Source organism: Plectropomus leopardus, chromosome 19, assembly GCF_026936395.1.
Source record: "Plectropomus leopardus strain MGB_pleo_1.0 chromosome 19, ASM2693639v1, whole genome shotgun sequence".
Lineage (NCBI taxonomy): Eukaryota > Metazoa > Chordata > Actinopteri > Perciformes > Serranidae > Plectropomus > Plectropomus leopardus.
The window spans coordinates 15,210,253-15,229,275 of NC_142194.1; the positions used below are offsets into that span (position 1 = coordinate 15,210,253).

General features: G+C 38.9%; 1 protein-coding gene across 2 annotated transcripts in view; it reads right to left on the reverse strand.

Annotated features, from left to right (window-relative positions):
- LOC121959055 (protocadherin-15-like) overlaps positions 1 to 19,023 on the reverse strand; it is a 398,851-nt gene that overhangs the window by 149,915 nt on the left and 229,913 nt on the right. For both annotated transcript variants that reach the window (XM_088069675.1, XM_088069674.1), the window contains exons 10-13: positions 13,064 to 13,172; positions 9,496 to 9,608; positions 5,662 to 5,868; positions 3,077 to 3,211 (exon numbers count right to left, since the gene is read on the reverse strand). In XM_088069675.1, coding sequence (XP_087925801.1) covers positions 3,077 to 3,211; positions 5,662 to 5,868; positions 9,496 to 9,608; positions 13,064 to 13,172 — 564 coding nt within the window. The remainder of the gene's footprint in view (positions 1 to 3,076; positions 3,212 to 5,661; positions 5,869 to 9,495; positions 9,609 to 13,063; positions 13,173 to 19,023) is intronic.

The window sequence follows — 19,023 nt, forward strand, 5'->3', positions numbered from 1 at the left end:
TATAGTTAATGTTATTGTCATTCTGCTATCCTGCTCCTACTAACTACGAGAAAGAGTCTTCATCGTCATTTTATAGCCTTGTTGTATTTATCTTTTGATTAAAATTAAAAATGCTGTGTCCTAAATGTCAAACTTATCTAATGGTATTGAAAATAGTGTTGAATATCGATATTTTTCAAGTTGAAATTTCTGAAATCCTGACAACACTAGTTAAAAAAAATACACTTTAAGCAAAAAACGTAATTATTGATGCATTTATGTGTTCATCATTTAAATGTTGTAACTGATAACAGTGGGACTAATTTAGATTGCTTTATATCAGCAGCTTGTGAATATTCCCCCAAATTTTACCTCATCCTAACCCAAAACAATAAACAGTTTGCCTTCTTGATTCAGACTGGGCCTGTGTGTTATAATTTTACTACCATCAAAAGTATGGGCGCAACTCATAACAGTAGCTAGCAGCAGAAAAGTGGCAAGTTATAGGTTAGCAGAAAGTTAAAACCACTGAAAGGGTTTGCTGCATCATTTAGACTAGCATAAAAACACAACTCTAGAGTATGAGAGTGTGTGTGTGCGTGCATGCGTGCATGCATGTTTGTGTGTGTGTGGGTGTGTTTACGTATGGGTGCAGGTTTTTCCACACATTCATTTATTTGTTGCAGCCCGCCACCATTAAAACAACTGCTGCAAGTTGTAGACTATACACCGTTTGGTCATTAATTGCACCGCACTCAGAGTGTAATCTGGGCACAGATGGAGCAGCAGAACATCAGATGCAGTGAAAATTGAACCTAAACGTTCGATCTCATCTGATTAGCTGTGATCGGACTGACTGATCAATCACGTACCCTGCGACTCAAACTCCACAAACTGCTGCTTAAGAGTTCAATCTGTGCTGCGTTCATGGACCTGCGAAAACATTTAGCCTTCCCACCAGTGTGGTGAAAAGCCCTCTGAGATTCACTTGCCAAATGGAAAGTGCTCCCTCATTTGGTGCTTGGCAGGGAGTTATTAACAGACCATGTCTTACCCTATAAAATACTTCATTTACTTGCTTTAATGTTCTGTATTATTAACCTTAATTTATAAAGTAACTAGTCATTAAATTTATCAAATAAAGATATTGGAGTAAAAGGTACAATATTTACCTCTGATGTATAGTGGAGTATGAGTATAAAATGGCAAAAAATGGAAAAACTCAAGTAAAGTACTTCAAAAAAAGTAGATTTCTTGAATTAATGAATTTCTGTCACTGCAGATAGTTTGGCAGCGGGTATCCTCTCTACCAATAAAGAAGCTGCTGAATTAGATAGCACTGAAATAACAGGGAGGCTGGCAGACTGAGAGGGACAGAAAAAGAAAGGAGGAAAAAAGGGCAAAGTGGACCAGAAGAACACAACCATAAAGAACATCAGAGAGGCTGACAGAAACAGGGGAACTGATGAAAAGACGGAAGCACAAGGGGACAGCAACCACAGTAATAAGCCTTGTTTTCTACATCCATTTCTGCACTGAGCAATGGAAGAGCCAAGTACTGGCCTGAATGCTAAAAACCAGCCAGTCATTCATGAAAGCCGTGCTCGTCAAGCTAAATAAATTTATGGTGGCAGTAAAATTAAATCCATATTTAAACAGTAGTGGAGGTCAATGATCCCCATTTATGAAAGAGAATACAGTAAGTGTAATGCACAGATCTTCCCATCAGTCTCTTTTTTTCTATATCTTTTATTCTTTGTGCTTCTTGTTTCTCGTCCACCCCCTCCAGCTATGTCCCTTGTTGATATTCTCAGTAACCTTTTGCTCTCTTAATACCAAGTCTGTTTTCTGTCTTTCACATGCGCAGCCATCCCCTGCATTTTCTCTCCCCCTCACTTTTTCTCGCTTCTCCCTCCCCACTGGGAAAATGGGAAAGCGTCTGAGGCGTGGGTTTTGAAGTGCACCTATTGTTTTAAATGGCCAAAGACCCACCAAAAGTGTTATGAGGCAAATCAAAATGCTTTGATGGCCCTACTCTGACCTTGATTTGAATTTAGAGCATCAAAGGAGGACCTGCTTTTTCTGCAGCCGCAGTTTGGAGAGTTTGGAGTGTTTTAAAAGCGTTAAAAGGAATAAAAAGGTAAGATATTTTTTTTCTCCAGATGGCAATATTATATACAAATACAAAAAAGAGCAAAATATATCCATTTTGATCTGGTTTTTAGGGGAGATCTAATTTTGCAGGAAGGGCGAAACATTTCTTGTCAGGCAGCTGCAAACAGTATCTATAGAAGAATCTGTGAGAGACGAAATAAAATGGCTGGTCCCCAGTGGCTCTATTGGTGTTCAATGCCAACAAACTGACAAAAGCAGCAGCACTCCCAAAAGTTGCCCTCCTGGCTTATGTAATGTTATAGGCTACTCAAATAGAAATGTATAGAAAAGTAATGAGGGGTACAAAGCATACAAACTTGTGTCTGCTCTCATATTAATAGCAACCTATTCCCAATTCTCACAACTGTCTCCAGTGCAGAGCTCACACTCCTGCAGCAGCAAAAACCCGTCAGTCTGTGGTATGGTGAAGTCAAGCGCTGAATATTTGATACCATTTTAATCACATAATTAACAAAGTACTCTGTTGGTATCGGTATCCCTTTAACATCACTGGTATTTTGATTTTTTATGGTGTTGGCATTTCAAAACGGATGCATGCTGTGTGCCATAGGAGCAACAATTGAGGCACATCAAATGAGGCGTGTCAATTATCGCTTTCAGTGTATTTGCCCCTTTTGGCCTTTAGCCTTAAAAATATTGCCGACCTCATAGAAATCCTCTTCTCTCTCCTACCCATCTACCACTATCTCCTCCTGTCTTCCTCTGAGGTTATTCTTCATTTCTCATGCCTGTCTTCATATTTTGTCCCCTGTCTGCACCTCCTCAATAGATAAGAGTCGTCTCTCAAGACCACCACAACGATTTTGTCAAAGGTCTCGGATTTGAGGTGAGTTATTCAAATACATTCAGAGGCTTATCTCTCTCTCACACACCCAAACAAACTGTACATATTGAATGTAATGCACACAAACAATGGCTCTACCGTGAATGTATAGGTGTCCTGTGTCTCTCTATCCAGCGGCTGCAGTAGGGTGAGATGTCTTCTGATTCCCGTAGCAGACACAGAGAAAACATTAGCGTAGCTGTCCAATGAGAACTGGAGCTGAGGGTCTCTGGTCTGTGAGAGAGAAAAAACGATGTTTAGTTAAATAGAGAAGACACAAAGAGTAAATCTGGTACACATTTATATCAGAGAGCTGCCCAGTGAGCATCCATTTAGGTAAGATGACAGATAAAAGTGAGACAAATTATCATAACGCTAAAATTCTCTCTCTCTCTTTCAAATAAATATATTTTGAAAATGAAAGGAAAACCAGAATAAATAAGCGGAGAAACATAACAAATGAAAATGTTTCCATATGCATAACAGCTGAGAGCAAAGAAGTGCTTAGACAGGGAAAGGTGAATGAAAAACATCTCCAAGGTTTTCTTGACATAAAAATTCTCCTAAGAGGGCAGTGTGAGTGTGTGTGTGTGTGTGTGTGTGTGTGTGTGTGTGTGTGTGTGTGTGTGTGTGTGTGTGTGTGTGTGTGTGTGTGTGTGTGTGTGTTGCACTCAGTGATGGAAAGGCAATCCTCATCCAAGTCCTCCTCTGACATTACCCACACAGTCACCTCCTCTTGCTCTCTCTCTATGTGTGTGTGAGTGTGTGTGTGAAAGAGAGAGCTCTCATTCCAGATAAGGCTGGCTCAGCAGGGTAGGGGGGGTTGATAATATTGTCGATGTAGCCAGTGTGGATATTGAGTCATAAATAAACACGCACACACACACACACAGACATTTACAGTCGTATATACACACATAAATAAAAGTGATGGACGGCACATAAAAGCAATTAGGACTAATCATCATTGTTGGTACTTAATGCTGGAGGAAAGACCGGGGTTAGCAATATTTAAAAAAGCTCAACGTATATCAATTGCCACACACACACACACACACACACACAAAGTCTCAGGAACACACAGAAACACACACATTATCCCCACTAAGCTCATTCCCTGCTGTGGGGGTCTTTTAGAAAGCAATGAACCAAAGCTTGTTTTTGTCAAAACGCCTATGCTACATCTTAAACAAACTAAGCTCTTGGGAATGCATCGGCGATAACAATGCTGCAGCACTGTAAATTCTTACATTATCACTGAGAGGCAATTTAAGAGGGAAATGGTTTTACTAGCCAGATTCACAGGGAAATTAGACAAAGCACTCCAAACATTGCAAGCAAGGCACAAAGTAGAGGTTCAGTAGAACAAAAACAAGGGCTGAAATTGACACGTCAAAGTCTCAAACCTTTATTTTTGTTCATCACCTACTGACTTAAACGTCAACTTGCTGCTGCTTTTGTTTACATGGTGATTTTATATTATTTTGTTTTCACACTTGAGTCGTGCAGTTTATATTACGATGGGTTTCGAAATCTCTTAAGTGCCAAAATATCACAAAGCACAGAGGTCAAAAATGACCTTTGGCTAAACTCTTTGTCTGTGCCAAATCAGTTAGACGGTAGATGGCAGATTTATTAGTCATTTTTTAAACAAAGTTTAAAAAACGAAATAAAATTTTTCCTTGATCCTGCTACATCTTTGGAGTTGAAGGATACGTTTATTTAAAACAGCAGCTGCAAGAAGATTCCATCCATGTTGCTGCTGGTGTTGATGAAACGCTTGGATGAAACTCTCCTCAGCACCCTGCCACTGTTTTTCTGCTTAAGGAAAATGCTACGTGGACACAGGCCCTAACCTGAGCTGCAAATGTTAGCATGCAGAGCTAACAGACAGTTTTTATTTTAGCTGGCAAACTCCAAAAGTTTCAGAGTACAAATAAGTCTACTTTCATCTGCATCATTCTAAAATCAATGTTTAAAAAATTATTAAGATTCTAAGGACTAAATCTGTCAGCATATAAACAACATATGTGCCATGCAAGAATGAAGAGCTGAACGGGCGTAGCCTTAAAACAGTGACCGGGGGGCTTAGTGAACGGTTAATTTCCATCTGGCAAATTGTTAAATGGCATGTCTTAAATGCAAAGTAAAGTGAATTATTAATAAGTTTCCATGAGACTTTGGGCAACAGAGCAAATCAATTGATGCTAGCTTTTGTTGTCTAAGACAGAGTCCTTGTTAACACCAACCAGATGAAGCCTCAGAGGACACAGCAAAAAGAAGATAAAGGTAAAATGAACAATCTCAGCTGATACCTACAAGCATCTCACTGGCTGTCAGCTACAAGGGAAATAGATGCAACAAATCAGTTGTGTGACTACTCAGAGATACAGAGCTTCAGCAAAATAAACATAAAAATGAATAAAAATACACATTGGTGTTCATAAAAACTAAAATCCAATGTGATTGTTTGCAAAGACTTTATGCCACATTTATATTAGCATATAAGAGCCATAAACAATGTTAGGTAACATTTTCCCAAACAGGAAATTCTGTATTCTTCTCTGTATTTTCAATAACATTATTATGACAATTAACTGTGATAATTTGATTTGTCAGAACATGAGTATAATCTGCTTATAATGGCTTTAGTCACTGACAGCTCTGAATGCTTTTATCCTCACCTCCTCCACATCGTTATCCAGAGCGACGATGGCCAGCGGTGCAGACAGGTTGGCAGTGGTCGCTATGGTGGTTCCCACCGGTGATGCCTCACTGACGTAGCCATGGTAACTGGTTTCCAAGAAGTAGGGTGCCTGGTTGTTTTCATCCAGAACTTCGATTTGGAGGTTGGCAAAAGCTGGCAAGGGGTGGCCGTTGTCCTGCTCTGCCTAAAGCGGAGAGAGGAAATAATTGTTCATTTTGGCTGCGATGCTTCACCCTCTTTACTCCACCAGCTACTCCTGCTGCTGAAGTGGTGTTTAATGACGGCTCTTCACTTAATAAATATGCAATAAGATAGTAGAAACAATTTCCCTCAAGAGACCAGATTTTATTAGAGAAAAGCAGCAAATCTAGGGTTTCTTCTTTGTGTTTTTATTGTTTGTGAATTAGGCAGATGGGATAAACAAAAGAACTGCGTACAGTGCAGCTTAAATGCAAAGTTGGCCTTCACCTCAAACCACAGTAAAGCCTCATTCAGACTGGATTTATTCCTCTGGGGGAGGTGGTGTGATTTTAACATAACCCTTGCTGGTCAGTAATTTTAATCCCTCTTGGAGTGTATATGTATGCATATACGTTTCACCCCCACCCCTGAAATAATTACAAGCGCAATTACCGCCTGTTTGTCTGTGAACATGCTGGTCCTCCTGAAATTTAAAACCCCTCCAGATCAACGTCCTTGTTTTTTAAAGTGGATCACCGAGTGTTTTCCCGGATGAAGAGCTGCTTGTTCTTCCACTTTTATTTATTTATTATTTTTTATCATCAGCTCAATGTGAAATTTGACTTTGACTCAGACTGACAATGGGCTGTTATAATGCAATGCCAGCTATGGTGTTCTCATTCAAGCCCCCCTTTTCCAAGCCTATATTTGTTTTTTTTTAACAAATTGGCATCAATAAATGTAAGATGAGTTGCTCATCAGCGATTCTTGTTTGTGACGTGCCATGTGTGTACAGCCAGCTATCACTGGATTACTTTCATACTGAAGAGAGCTTATAAATAAGATAACTTTCAGGCAAGTTCTGAGGCATCGTTTTAGTCTGTTAAATTTTGTTGTGCATCTGAAATGATTAGTGTTCGTACTATGGAATTTGTTACATTTCTGCTACCTTGTGCAGCAGAAAAGGCTCCACTCGGGGAGAGCTACAGGAGAGCTCAAGCGTTTGCATTTCGGTGCTGCTCACAGCGACTCAGTCAATAAACCCGTTAATAACTGTTGGGTAAAATTAGCCTTGTGCTGCTGACAGTTACCCTGTCACTGTGTAATGTGACTGTGTTTATCATATACTGCTAAGACTATGACAGAGAGAGGGACTGAGTGTATCAATATGCTGTGTGCAGCTGTACAATGAAATGAGTCAAACTTGCAATGATGTTATGGTGAGTGGACAAAATTGCAAACTGTGCAGAATTCAAAGGGATTGCCTAAATTTTGTGTGAATTGTTGTGACTGCAACATCACAAAACCCTGTGGAGAATGACGAATGAGACATACAAACTCAATGCAAATGCAGTTTGCAGAAACATACACTGGGCTGAATGTTAATCCCATCCCAATGGGATCTGAGGATGAATCCAATCTGCCAATCAGAAGCACATGCCTACACAATTATTAAGCTTTATTCTCACAGGACTAGTATTACCAGTGGGCCTCTTGATTTAGGAAATGACCACCCATGTCTGTGTTTTGTGTGGGCCATTCAAACGGGATGTGTATTTTACTCAGATTTCCTGACATTATCCCCCTGGATGTGATGTGCACAGTCATTTGTAACTCCACTTAACACGACATAGCACCACTAGCGGTGATGTAGTGGTGCTTTCTATTTTACAGAAATTATTTTGCCACACATTGTCATGTCATTTGAGCTCGCTCTTTCTGCAAATGGGTCTTCATGCTGTGAAATGAGATGAGCCTCCTGAATTTGCACACAAAATGCTGTCAAAATGCTGTTATAATTGCCAATGCAGCCTCCATAATTCTTGAGCTGAAAAGAGGCCGGGAGAAAACACGAAACATAAATAAACCTAAATCAGAGAGATGGCGATTCGCACAGGACAAATATTATCACATGACCTCTGTATTTGGTGTAATATGGTAGGTAATTTGTAATGGGATTTTACTTGATGAATTACAGACATGGCTGATTCGCACGGGATTAAGATCACAAATGACCTCGGCAATTATTGCAAAGTACTGGAGGTCCCCGGGTAATACTGTTCTGTCCAAATAGGGCTTTTGGTTGCCTGTTTACCTGTGTGTATTCCTGTTTGTGTTTTGATTGATTGCCTGCATACCTGTGTGTTTTCCTGTTTGTTTATCTGTACTCTCCTATGCATCTTGTTTTGCCATTGTGATTTACATCTCATTCTTGCTGCCATTTCGCTCCCTCAAGTCTCTTCCTCTTCCAATCATTCATTAGTTCATGTGGGATCAAACTGCTTTAGCATCCCCGAAGTACACCTAATGCAGTGTTCATTTTATAAAAAACAATATCTGTACACGCATATGCACAGATCCATACACACACCTTTAACAGTGGAAATGCCCTAAAGAGGAATGATTGCATTTTCAACTTCAGTAGGGCAGTACCTGATGTATGCTGGGTGGTGTAATTCAATTGCCAGCCTAATTGAGACAAAAACACCTTCACACAACATGGGAGTCTTCTAATGCTTCACAATTACTGGCACTTAATATGATCAGGGTAAACTACTTTTCATTGACAGAAAACAGGAAGCACCATGTAAATAAACTGAGGATGAACAGCTAGCCCTTATTTAAGATTTGCTGATCAACAGTTTGACAGATATTTGGGAGTTTAATGTGCCAAAAAACCAAACAAAAAACCAACCAAAAAAAAACAACCTACAATTACTGCCTAGCAGTTGTATGCTTCTGCAAACTAGCAAAGTTGCGCTTACATTTATATACAATCAGCACATTTTTGAGATGGACACACAAGATTAGTGTCACCGATTCAGTATTTGACCAAATATCTTCTCTTCGGTGTGAAATTTTGTCATAACTAACATATGAATTATTGCGTAATGGCCAAAAAACATGTTTTATGGGGTCACAGTGACCTTGAACTCAAACCACCAAATTCAAATCAGGTCATTCTTGAGTCAAAGTGAATGTTTTGCCAAATTTGAGGAAAATCCCTGGAAGCCTTCCTGAGATATTGCCTTCACAAGAATGAGATGGACACGAGGTTACAGTGACACTGGCTGTTGACCACCAAATCCTGAACAGTTCATTGTTGAGTGAATGTTTGTGCCATATTTAAAAAAAAATCTCTCGGGCTAATCTTGACATATCATGCTTACAAGAATAAGACAGGTGAGGTCACAGTGACTTTAACCTACGATCACCCTATTCTAATCAGTTCACTGTTGAGTCAAAGTTGATGTTTGAGCCAAATTTGAAGGATTTCCCTTAAGGTGTTCATGAGATATCGTGTTTATTAGGATGAGACAGATTACTTTACAGTGACCCTGACCTTTGACCTATGACCACTAAAATCTAATCAGTTTATAGCTGAGTCTAAGATGATATTCATGCCCAATTTGAAGAAATTCCCTCAGATAGATAGAGAGATATTTGATTCAAGAGAATGGGATGGATAGACATATAACAAAAACACAATGCCTCCGGCCATGGCTACTGTGGGTATGGAGGCATAAAAACACTGCAGCTTGAGAGAAAGAGGGTGCTGTTGCCATGAGAAACATATCGGGAAAAAAAATCAAGTTAAACACCCCCTGTTTGCAGTTCCAGTGTTTCTCACCTTGATAACCAGATCAAATCTGCGGTGGAGTTCTCTATTGATAGGCTTTAGCAGCAGGAGCTCCGCTGTGGTACCATTCAGGCTGAAATATTCTGCATAGGACTCTGGTTTGCCTGAGAGAGAGTGGCAATAAGACACAAACAGTAAGAACCGAGCAGAAACAAAATATACAAAGACTGGGTAGTGTGTGTACGACACAGGGAGAGACATCAGTAATTGGTTTAAGAATCAATATAAGTTTGCCTGGTGGGTGTCTTGGGGGGGAATAAAAGATGCAGGGATGGGGCAGGGGGGCAGAGCTAGAAAGCGAGACGACTAATGCTTCCAGTTTTCTCATCTCTGCTCTCCACAGGTGGGGATGCACAACACATATACACACAAACATATATGGTGCTTTACAATGCTGCATTGCTCTGTGGGGAAATCAAGTTCTGTTGAGAGGAGCAGCAGCACAAACATGTGCACAAGGCAGCACCATTCCCCCGACATTTGTGGTTACGGATGTTTGTGTGAGAGATCTTTTTTAAAGGTATGCTCTTGTGACCACCAATCAAGTAACTTGGCAGCAGTCTGTTCTTTGAATTAATTGTCGTCCAGAGGAAATACAAACCACTGATCATATATTATCTAACAAAAACCATTAGAGCAAAACCGATTTTAAAACACTGAAGCTTCCCTGACTGCAGTGGAAGAAAAGTATTCAGATCCTTTACTTAAGTAAAAATACTAATACTACCCTGTGAAAATACCCTGTTACAAGTAAAAGTCCTACATTGAAAATTTTATTTAAGTTAAAGTAAGTAAGAATATTCAGGAAAAAGTACTTGAAGTATTAAGAGTAAAAGCACCCACTGCAGAAAAATCTAAAATCAATAAAAGAAAAAAACAAAACACCCACAAAACTCCAAATTATGAAAAAAATCAAAGAAAAATAACTAAATCAACTAATCATTGCAGCTGTACTTGTATAAACTGTAATCTATAACAAAACGTCATATTTTATAAACCCTTCTTGTGTTTTTTATGCAAAAATCTTAATCTGTATAGTAACTAAAGCTGTCAGACAAATGCAGTGAAGTAAAAAGTGCAAAAAATCTCTCTGAAATGTAGTGAAGTAAAAGTAAAAAAAGACTTAAAAAGAAAAATACTCTAGTAAAATAAAAGTAGCCTCCCTCAAATTTGTACTTTAGTGTAGCACTTTAGTAAATGTACTTAGTTACCCGACTGACTCTCAGCTGATATTAAGTCATGTTTAAACAGTTGATCTTTAAGGAGCTGCAGAGTTGCAATGGATTTTTTTTGCCCTTTGTGACACTGTCTCTCATAATCCTCACTCAGACCAAGATTAGTTTCACAGGAGGAGTCTGGGAAATGTAATCAAGTCACTGTCAAGTCATGTCACTAAATTTTTTATGCAGATCCGCAGGAGTAAAAGTCAAAGTTTTTTGTGGCTCTGCATTTTCAAACAGCAATCAAGATGTCTTGCAGCAATGGTGCACTGTTGCTGCCATAAATCACTTTCAATTTAAGGTGCTTATGAGGCACACAATTCCATCGCTGTAACTCTGGAAACATCTTATCCTTTGCAAACTGGCTATTAGCATCTTCTTAACAATTACTTCACATATAGCATTACTCTGCTGAGTTAATCCTGCATCTAAACATTTAAGTGCCCTCCCTAAAAACTTTATAATCCCTTATAAATCCTAACAATTAACAAAGAGGCCCCGAGTTAAGGAGCAATGGGACCGAGGATCTGCATTTGACGAGATTCGGTTCCGTGAAGCCCCATGTAAACAGATGTGCTGATGTCACTCCAAATTGCAGTTATCTTTATTAATGTAGGTAAATGGTACATAAAAAAATGTTGTACTTTTGTGTGGCCATTCTTGAGGGCTTCATCAAGAAGACAACACTGGAATTCTGTATGTGTCTTCGCTCCAAACGTTGTAATTTTGACATCTTACTCTGGTAGATTGTGTATGTTTCTGTGCCAGGTAGTCAGATATACTGATAAAATCCTTATTACATTCTAAGCCTATATAATGTTATATTGCAATACAGCACATTTTTGGTATAATGAACTCAAAAACTGTTTTCAGATAACAGAACAAAGTAACTGCTCAACAAGTTGCCTTATCAAATTTTTGCCAATATTATACAACTATCCAATAATACCATGGAGACATCCTGCTTATTGATTTGCATACAGCATATGGTCTAACAGTGTTCACAACTATCACACACTGGAATTAAATTATTTTTAAGACCTTTTATAGGTAATTTTTAACCAATTTTAGAAAAAAAAAAACATTTTTTTTGTTCAAATATTGCATTATCAAATATCAAATATTAAATATTAAATATTGCAGTATCAAGGTAAATGGAATATATGTAGGTCTGTGCAAAGGTAGTACATAACAGGCTTCCCACACGTTTTCGTGGACAAATTTCAAAATTTGACTTGACATGTCAGTGACCCATAATAACAATATTCACTTGCCCAGCAATTTCCAAATTATCACATCTAAACTCTATAAAAACATAACTTCAGCAAGCTGCCATATATGAAGTGAGAGACGGAACATGGGGAGGAAATGAAGAAAACATCACACAATAACACGTGTAACATTACATGGATGGTTATTCATGCAAGATTGCTGTGACATGAAACAAAATTCCAAAACTTTCAATGACTTTTACTAATTCCATGACTTTCCCAAGCCTGGAAAACTTGATTGTGATATTCCACGACTTTTTTCCAGGTTTTGTATGACCGTGGGAACCCCAAGTACAGTACTAGTTTCAGTGGTAGGTTTAACATTTTCTAACATCAGAAATGTGGACTTTCATGGGAGAGCTTGTCTCATTTCCAAAATAAATTAAAAAGATGGATAAATGAAAAATAAATGTATGTGACGATTAAGACCTCATCAATTCAAATTCAGACACTGCAGACACTGTGGTCTAAATCTGTGGATGGCGCATAAATGTATTGTCTCCAGTGATGGGAGGGTTACATATGAAATCTGATAGATTATAGATTTCTAGTTACCCTTACAAATGTAAAAAGTTATGTAACTATTTAAATTAATTCATTAAAGTAATGCAACTTAGTACATTTGATTGCTTTTTGATTACTTTTCTTACAAATGTTTTAAACGGTGATAAAGTGGTGAAGACCTAAAAACATACGTGCATAAATGTTGCGCTCAAATTTGTCTCAATGGCTTTGCTGACCCGCGTTGTCTCAAAATATACCAAAAGAAGGCATTCCTGCTTGGAAAAAAATGTAAAGCAACACAATGAATGTTTTATTCAACATATAAACCTTTTGCTGAAACTATTTTTCATATATGCAACCCTTTTTGTAATCACTAACATTTTTATCAGTAACTGCAATTTAATTACATATTTTTTTCTAAGTAACTGATTTCAGTTACATTTATTTTTAAATGCTATTACTGTAACTAGTTTTTTCCCCAACACTGACTGTCTTACTGAATATTTTAGTGTATTGCCCAATACTAATACCAAACAATCATAACTTAACAAAATTTAAACCTACCAATGAGGATGGAGTATAAAATCCCTGGCCTGTCTGAGGGAGGTTGTATGTTTCGGTCTTGGTCAACAGCTTGAATGGGTGGAGTCACATTGACGGGATTCACCTTATTCTGGAAACAGAAGCAAAGAGAGCATTTCAGTTTAATATCACAACCATTACTGACAAATATGACATAACAGATAGATTAACATGACATTCATCAGAACTGGCAAAAACAGGATTTGTACTTAGGAACTTGCATCACCATGGCGTTACAACTTTGCTTAAACTTTGGGTGGTTTATTTTGAGAGTGAACAAGAAAAAAATAAAGACAGTCTGAAACATAAAAAAGCAAATAGCAAACTTGAACTTATAGAACATTTTCAACACCAGTGCCAGCTTTAATTAATAACAGCTAGTGCTTAGAGAAACAGCTACAAAATGGGAAGGGAATGGATATTAAAAAAATATATCTTGGTGGTCTGTCCCACTCAGTTTTTCTAAGGTATAAAAAAAAGCTTTGCCTGAGCTATTTATTTATGTAACAACAAGCTCTGAGCAAGCCGGCAAAGCAAGAGTTGGAGGAGTAGGAGAACAAAAACACTGTGGTACATTTTGAATTGCACATAGAGCATGTGCGCACGTGCAAACCCACACATTCAATTTTGTGGACGTGTGGAAAGAAAAAAAACATCATCACATTCAGTAAAATGAAACCATAACAGAGAATAACAATCACGACCTATTTTTTATTGTGCATATGTACTGCTTTACACACACACACACACACACAAAGGCTGTATGAGTCTGCAGGTGTGGATCCCTATCTGTATGCGAGTGTGGCCAGGCTATAATGTTGACTTATAATAGCGTAATATGCTGAGCTGTGGGTAATACGAAGACCCCCAATGGGAGAAACATTACATGTCTATGGGATAAAATCTACAATCACTAAAGCTATAAAATGTCAAGCCAAGCACACCAGCAAGACCGCACATATTCCCAAATGTGCATGAATGCGAGAGCACACACCCACACAAACACTCACATATGCGCTGTACACGACAGTGCGCTCCTCCACCTGCTACGATACAATACTTTACCACCGCACCTGTCGTGCAGCACTTAAAATCTACTAGCCGTCAAGGAGCTATATCTCTTTGCCTGTCCCTGAGAGAGGAGAGGAGGGGGACACAGGCAGAGAAGAAGTTATGGCGAGTAATGAAGTGGAGTAAAAGAGGGTGTAAATATATGGAAGGGACATGAATCTGCCAGGAGTTGAGGGTAAACAGTGAGCAGAGAGAGATGTAAATGCAGCAAAGAAGAAAGGGGGAGCCGCAGAGAGACAGCCAGGTCACTGAGAACACTGAGGATACTACAAATTGTGTCATTAACAATGACAGTCATCTTACAAACACACCATTTTACAATAGACAAAAGACAGAAACACTGACAACATTATAGAAGTATAAAAGCAAAGCAAGTGTCACAAGTGACAGTGAGCAGAGAAAGAAAGGTCCTGTGGTGAATGTAAGGTGTCATGAGTTCAGTTCTTGAAAATGAGAAGATTTGGGGGGTTTTTTATATTAAAAAGTTCCACCAAGTGTCACCCATTCTAACGATTAAGAGCACCAGTATTGTGCCAAATACAGTAAACCAGGGGTGTCAAACTCATTTTAGGTTTGGGGCCACATACAACCTGATTTGATGTCAAGAGTTACAGTTTACAATTTTTGATACAGCTTGATTTTCAGTACGGGTGTAGTTTGAGATGTCCTGAACTCAAATATTTCAGTTATTATCTAGAATTGCGAAGCAATGTTTGTTTTGTTTTTTTCTAATAGTGCATCATTCAATGATAGAAATTTGACAATGTTTAATAAAAATGCTTTTTTTTTTGTGTCTATGTATAATCAGAGATGTCCTCAACTGAAATGTCCCCCCCCCCCACCAAAAAAAACACAAAAAAGTCAAAGAATAAAGAGGTATTTACTTTTTACTCTACGGGCCATATGTTCCCTGCTATAAACAATCAATATCCGTGATAATATTTGTGCTCCTGTAAGGTGTCCTTGAGTGCTCTGAAAGGCGCCCACAAATAAAATGTATTATTATTTATTATTATAATATCTGTTTTTAGACCAACACTTAAACCCTTTCTAAGATGGCTCAGCAGAAGTTATTCATTTATAAAGACCAAAGAATTCCATTAATATGTTAAATGTTTCAAGTGCTGATATGCAATAAGCTCAGTACATTTACTTTCATCTTTACCTCTAAAAGGCAAATTCAGTCCTTGAATGTCCACAATATCCACTCCAGAGTTGACCCATCTCCTTCAGACCACCTCACCTCAGAATACTAAAGAAATAAAATAGCTAAGTCTCCTTCACACTTGTTCCTATTGAAATCTTTGCTTAAGACACACATATTGCACACACTGACTGGTTAGTGTGGCTAACACCAATGAGAGCTGCAACTAATGGTTATTTTCATTATCAATTAGAGCTGTAATGATTTTTTTGTATTCGTACAGAACATTCACTGTGCAGGGGTCACGGTTCAGTGCATGCAGACCATAGACCGTATAAATATTGATGTAGCGTCCGTGACATTACCCATGTTTTGTGAACTCCCGCTTTGAAGCCTTGAGTTTGTCATTTTGGCTGTGGCCAGGTTGCTTTTTGGAACCAGAAGTGACCATATTTGGGCAAGAATGTGGAGCTATGGAGGAGCGAGGTGTGGCTCTGGCTCACAGACCGTAGGTACGCCTGGAGGACAACTTGTCGCTCAAACAGTCTTTACACAGTCCCTTTAACACATATATAACTTTGGTCTGAAAGTGTAAATGGGTGAGTTATATAAAAAATCACCCCCTGCAGAGTTGTCATGAGTGTTAAAATTAGATATAGAGATCAAACTATTTTTGTACCAGACTGTAAACATGTTTATTTCTGCTATAAATTTGGCATTTTTACATGGAGGGGGGTCTAAAAGGATTTACTCTGTTTTGGAGCCGGCCTCAAGCAGCCATTTGATGAACTGCAGTTTTTGACAGTTCCACATTGGCTTTATTTCTCAGCCTCGGAGGTTAGTACTTGACACAGTCACATGCAGAATACGTGGTATGCCGATGGATGCATGTAATGTGGAACCAAAGGTCAGAAGCACAAGTTGAAGCCGGCAACTTTAAGCCATGTGCTGTTAGCAACAGGTGCCTACATAAGCACAAGCGAACTAGTGTGTGTCTGTCACACTGTTATGAGCACACAGTGTTTTGAATGCGTAAGTATAGTCAAGATGGACCTAACTGAAATACTCCTAAAGTTTTACTTTCTATTACTCTCTTTATCTAGTATTTTCAATGTCATAACACAGGAGGTGCTGTTTCCATTTTATAGCTTGTTGTGACCTGTGGCCTTTTGGGAAATGTTGGTTCAGTGTTTGTACAGTGTAATACAGAAGTGTTTAAAATGTTTCTTGTTTTCATAATGAAAATAGTTTGCTAAAGTTGCCAGTGGGCAAACTGTTACATCAGTCACCAGCAAGAGTATTTTACAGCCAACATTTAACACCCAAAGCTACTGAGCTTTCCAGCAATGACAAGAATAAAGGCAAAGATTCTTACTGTAACTCCCTCAAGGACCAGAAAACCACTGGTTTAGTCATTTCTAATATATGGTTTTTTTAAAAAAAATTGATTATATTTTATTTTTTTGTTAACACTACTTCTTTCATGTGCTGTTTTGGAAAAACTGGGGTGAGTAAGGGCTCGTTTACACTCAGTATTTGATGAGCATATGGACACAGATGACGGACAGAGCTTTCTCTCTGTACTGTGCATTTATTTCGTCCGTATTCATGGACGTTTCCCGAAAGCCTATGGATAAGGATAAAACACAGCAGTACCACTGGAGATTGTGGGGGCAGTGAAATGTAATTTGAGCGAGATACGACTGTAGCAGATGACAAAGACATTTTAAAAAAGGTGGAATGGAAAGAATCTGTTGGCTGTATCTATGTCAACATAAAGGATGCATAAGCATGAGGACAGTGATGTTTATAGCATTAAAAATTAGCAAATCTATTTCTGTACATAAAGGGATCATAAATGAGCTCTTGTTGAAATTTGTGAAATGAGTTATCTATTATTAACAACCTTAGGTTTAAGTAAACCAGATAAGTTGAGGGGAGCCTGAAAAAACTGAACTCATCTCAATGTGGATCCTCCCAGCGAGCAGAAAAAAGCTGGGCAGCATTTGTAAACTAGATACCGCCACACGACTTGTGCACGGAGGCCGTGAAAAACTTGGAAAACTTGGACCCTCCACAAACTAAAGATTTTATGATCAGGCCGGCTTCAAAGTGGGCAACCAAGGTTCTTTAGTTAAAACCAAAAACATGCTTTATGATGTCACTGTGACCTTTGACCTACGACCACCTGATTCTAATAAATTTTCTCAGTTTCTCAAGGCCATCTTCAGATATTGCATTCACGAAAATGAGATGGATGCAGGGTCACAGTGACCTTGACCTTTGAACACCAAAACTGAAGTAGCTCGTCATTGAGTCCAAATGAATGTTTGTGTCAATCTGAAGAAATTCCCTCAAGACACTCCTTAGATATTGTTTCCACAAGAATAGACAAAGAAAAAGTCATCATGACCTTGACCTTTGACCACCAAAATCTAATCGGTTCATCCTTGAGTCCACTCAAACATTTGTGCCAAATTTGAAGAAATTCCTTCAAGGTGTTCTTAAAATATTGAATTTACAAGTCTGAGACTGACAAGGCCACAGTGATCTTCACATTTGACGTATGACAACCAAAATCTAATCAGTTCTTTGCTGAGGCCAAAAGAATGTTTGTGTTAAATTTGAAGAAATTCCCTCAAGGTGGTCTTGAGATATCACCTTCACAAAAATGTGACAGACGCATAGGCAGACAGACGTGCATATTGACGGATGGACGGATAGACAGACACGCTGAGAACATAATGCCTCCAGCCTCAGCTATCTCCAGCACGAGGTATAAAAAACCTTTACTCCCTGAGCTTTAAAGGCTTACTGTCAGAAATATGCAGGTAGACATAATCAGGAAAGCAAACACTGCAGGATCAGCAAGCAGAAAATCAGCAACAGGTATCAAGCAGACATGAATGACTCAGACATAACAACAACTGAGCAGCAGCACCACCTGGCAAATGTGTGTGTGTGTGTGTGCGTGCGCGTGCGTGCCTGTTTTATATACTGGGGAACTAATGAGCAAATGAGCAGCAGCTGTGCAGGCAGGTGGCTGATCCCGAGAGCAGCGGTGATCAATAGAGGAGGGAAAAACCCCTGAGGGGCGTCTATTGGTCAGGTGAGGTTTTGTGTCAACCCCTGAGCTATACAGCAGCACATGGTAAGACGCTATTTGTGGTGCAGCGGAGACACAGCACTCCCCTATCACATAAAAAAATAACATTTCCACAATGCAGTGCGCCGCAGTGCTGCAAAGTTGTAGTCCGTTTTTTAAAGAAGCGAAAAAATAAAGCTATGGCATATTGTGCGTAGTCTATGATGCTTTGTTCATCTTTATGTAACTTGTAGCCAATTAATTGCCTGTCTGACGTACTGACAAACTAAACGATTGGTCAGGTCTCCGGGGAGTTGCTTACTGTAGTGTTCAATAATCTATTTCTTTCCCTTGCAGCTATAAATTTCTGAGTTGCAGATGCAGCAATGTTTTTGAAGTGCATGTGTGAACATGGCCTGACAGCCAACTCCTCGGCATAAATGACCAGCATCTTGGTGTGTATGTGTGTGTGTGAGAAAGAGAGAGAGGGAGGAAGACACAGAGAGAGAATAGTTGTGTTGGCTCTAAGGCTCTGAGGTTGTCATATCTTATCAGTCTGATTAGGACTCAAACTATTATAGTGCCTTGACTCTCCACTTCGTTCACTCCTCTCCTCACTTCACCTCGCTATCTTCCGTATAC